At 32.1% G+C, this 2,424-nt stretch overlaps 1 protein-coding gene across 5 annotated transcripts in view; it reads left to right on the top strand.

Moving 5' to 3' along the window:
- LOC106461347 (formin-binding protein 1 homolog) overlaps positions 1–2,424 on the top strand; it is a 32,466-nt gene that overhangs the window by 9,897 nt on the left and 20,145 nt on the right. For all 5 annotated transcript variants that reach the window (XR_002610965.1, XM_022388239.1, XM_022388238.1 and 2 more), the window contains exon 4: positions 1,068–1,196. Coding sequence is in view for 4 of the 5 variants with exons in the window: in XM_022388239.1 (XP_022243947.1) it covers positions 1,068–1,196 (129 nt within the window). In the remaining variant the exon portion in view is untranslated. The remainder of the gene's footprint in view (positions 1–1,067; positions 1,197–2,424) is intronic.

Here is a 2,424-nt window from a genome sequence, read left to right as displayed (position 1 = left end):
AAGTTAAAAGGACCGTACTAGGTTACATTCTTAACTTTATTAGTATTAATATATATACTATTTATTCTTAGTATATATAGTATATATATATATGTATATATATATATATATATATATATATATATATACACACACTAGTAAATCTTCCCACACATTACACAGGATTTATTTTATTGGCTTCATGGAGGTAGTGATAGGATGCGTGTGATTTGCCATACGGGTCAAGATTGAATGTAGATGATCGGCAAGTGTCCTTGTGCTACACGTGGCAATCAGTAAACATACTTTTTTGTTGAAACATGGCTTCATGTTCTAAAAACTAAACTTGCTGCTAAACTCAAACCATTTGTTTGATTACTCATCCATTTAACCTTGTTCTTTGGGAGTTTACTGTGTTCCTTTCACAGATTCCATCAGAATTGGGTAGCTAATTCATAACAAAATGTGATGCCATAAAAACAAATAGACTGGTGGACAACTCTGCTTTAAAGGTATATATATACTGATATAGATAGATGTACAACAAAGGTTCAGCTATTTCATCACAACAAATTATCATGTCCAGACGCAAGAGAGACAGACAGATTACTGCTTTTAATGTGTAGATAGATATATATACAAAATCAAACCAGTAAAGGCCTTCATGCTGTATTTAATATTTTATCTCCTAGTGGTTCTTAGAATGTAAACTAAAAAAAAAAAAAATTGTTAGCATATCTTTCTAATTTTTGAGTTTGAAACGGTTATTTTGCACAAATATGATATTGTTCAATCATTGTCTTCATTTTGTTTCTTAATTTCTGAAATGAGCAAATGATGTTTGACTCTGAAAATTTTTTTTTTTATACTAGTATTCTGTTTTTTGATTTTGTATTAGATAATAATAAACTGTTTATATTTAAATAAACAGATAAAATCTAAAAAAAAAAAAATAATTCACACTGTAAATTCATCTTGGTATATTGTCTTTCCTTTTCAAGTTCATGATTTCCTAGTTTTTTGCTCTTGCTACATTAAGCCCTTTGTTGTAAGTTTCACCCATTAACTTTTTAAAGTTTATATCGTAGGCAAGGACACTTTCTGTGATGAAAAATCAAGCCTGTGAAGACTGTAAAACGGAGTATGCCAATCAACTTCAAAAAACCAACGAGTTACAGAGGCAGCATTATATTACTACATTGCCAAACGTATTTCAGGTAATGTAATTTGTATAGTAATTGGCTTTTGTTATTTTGATTTAAAGTTCTATTTTAAGCCTTATTTGTGCCTACATAGAAAATAAATAAATCACTACAATGTTTCTTATAGGCTTTCCTGATTTTTAATGCTACAGTTTAAAAAAATGTTTTTGATACTGCATAGTTTATTTGTTTTTATTTTGGGAATATATGATAAATTTTTAATAATTTACATTAATAAAATAAAATAAAACCTTAGTACTTTTGAAGGATGGATCTGTCAATAGTTCTAGAGTTTCAGTGGGTTTCTTTGAATGTGATTTACCAAAGACTTTTCTCTTTTTTTACCCTACACGTCTTTTTATCATGAGAGAAACCTTTATGAATTTTAAATTAATAATTGCCAAGTTTATATGACTAAAATATTGGTCATTCTTATGAACAACCCCTCAATGTGAATTCCTGTACCTGATCAAGGGACATCACAGTTTACCTCTTCTGAGATCCAAACATCCATCCCTGTGTTTTTCATCTTGCAACAGGTGAAAGGGAGGAGAAGGATTCTGAGAATTTAGTGTTGCTTGGGTTACTACAAGACACCACTTTGGCCTTGAATTCCTCTAGACTGGAGGCCCTAGGGTGTCTTTTTATGGTCAACTGAGTGGCAGTGTCCTATGCTCTCAGTGGGTGTCATTGAGATTGTCTGGTACTGATATTTGGGTATAATGCCCATTGCTGCAATGTCTTGAATGTGTTGAGCTTTTGGCAGTGTAGCCCACAGCAGAAAGGGGCAGTGAGTACAGAATTGATTCTCTAGCATCTTCACTGTTCCCCTGCCTCTTTGGCCATCAAGACATAACCTGAATGAAGCCACAGTCACACTGATGAAACATAAACTTTTCCTCCAGTTAATTTTCACCAGAGAGAATGGTTAAAACTTTTCCAAAACAAAGTTATTTTCCTTCACTCTGTTCCACTATTGCAGTAATGATGAAGACAGATATTTTTGATTAGTTCTCTATACAAAGCTTTGGAGAGGATGATGAGTGCTTGACAAGTTTGGTTTTTGGAAGTAACGATTGTACATAGATCACTTGATTCAGGAGAGAGCATCTTGTTTTTGTTTTTTCTTAAAAAGGCCTATAAAACCACATAGAAGTTTAGTATACACAGCGTGGTCACAAGTAAATAGACACCACCTTTTCAGACAAAATGAAAAATTTCAGTCATATTCACATGAATTGAT

The sequence above is a fragment of the Limulus polyphemus genome, unplaced genomic scaffold (assembly GCF_000517525.1).
Source record: "Limulus polyphemus unplaced genomic scaffold, Limulus_polyphemus-2.1.2 Scaffold939, whole genome shotgun sequence".
Classification (NCBI taxonomy): domain Eukaryota; kingdom Metazoa; phylum Arthropoda; class Merostomata; order Xiphosura; family Limulidae; genus Limulus; species Limulus polyphemus.
Note: the sequence above shows the minus strand (reverse complement) of the source record. Positions and strands in the feature narration are given on the sequence as shown.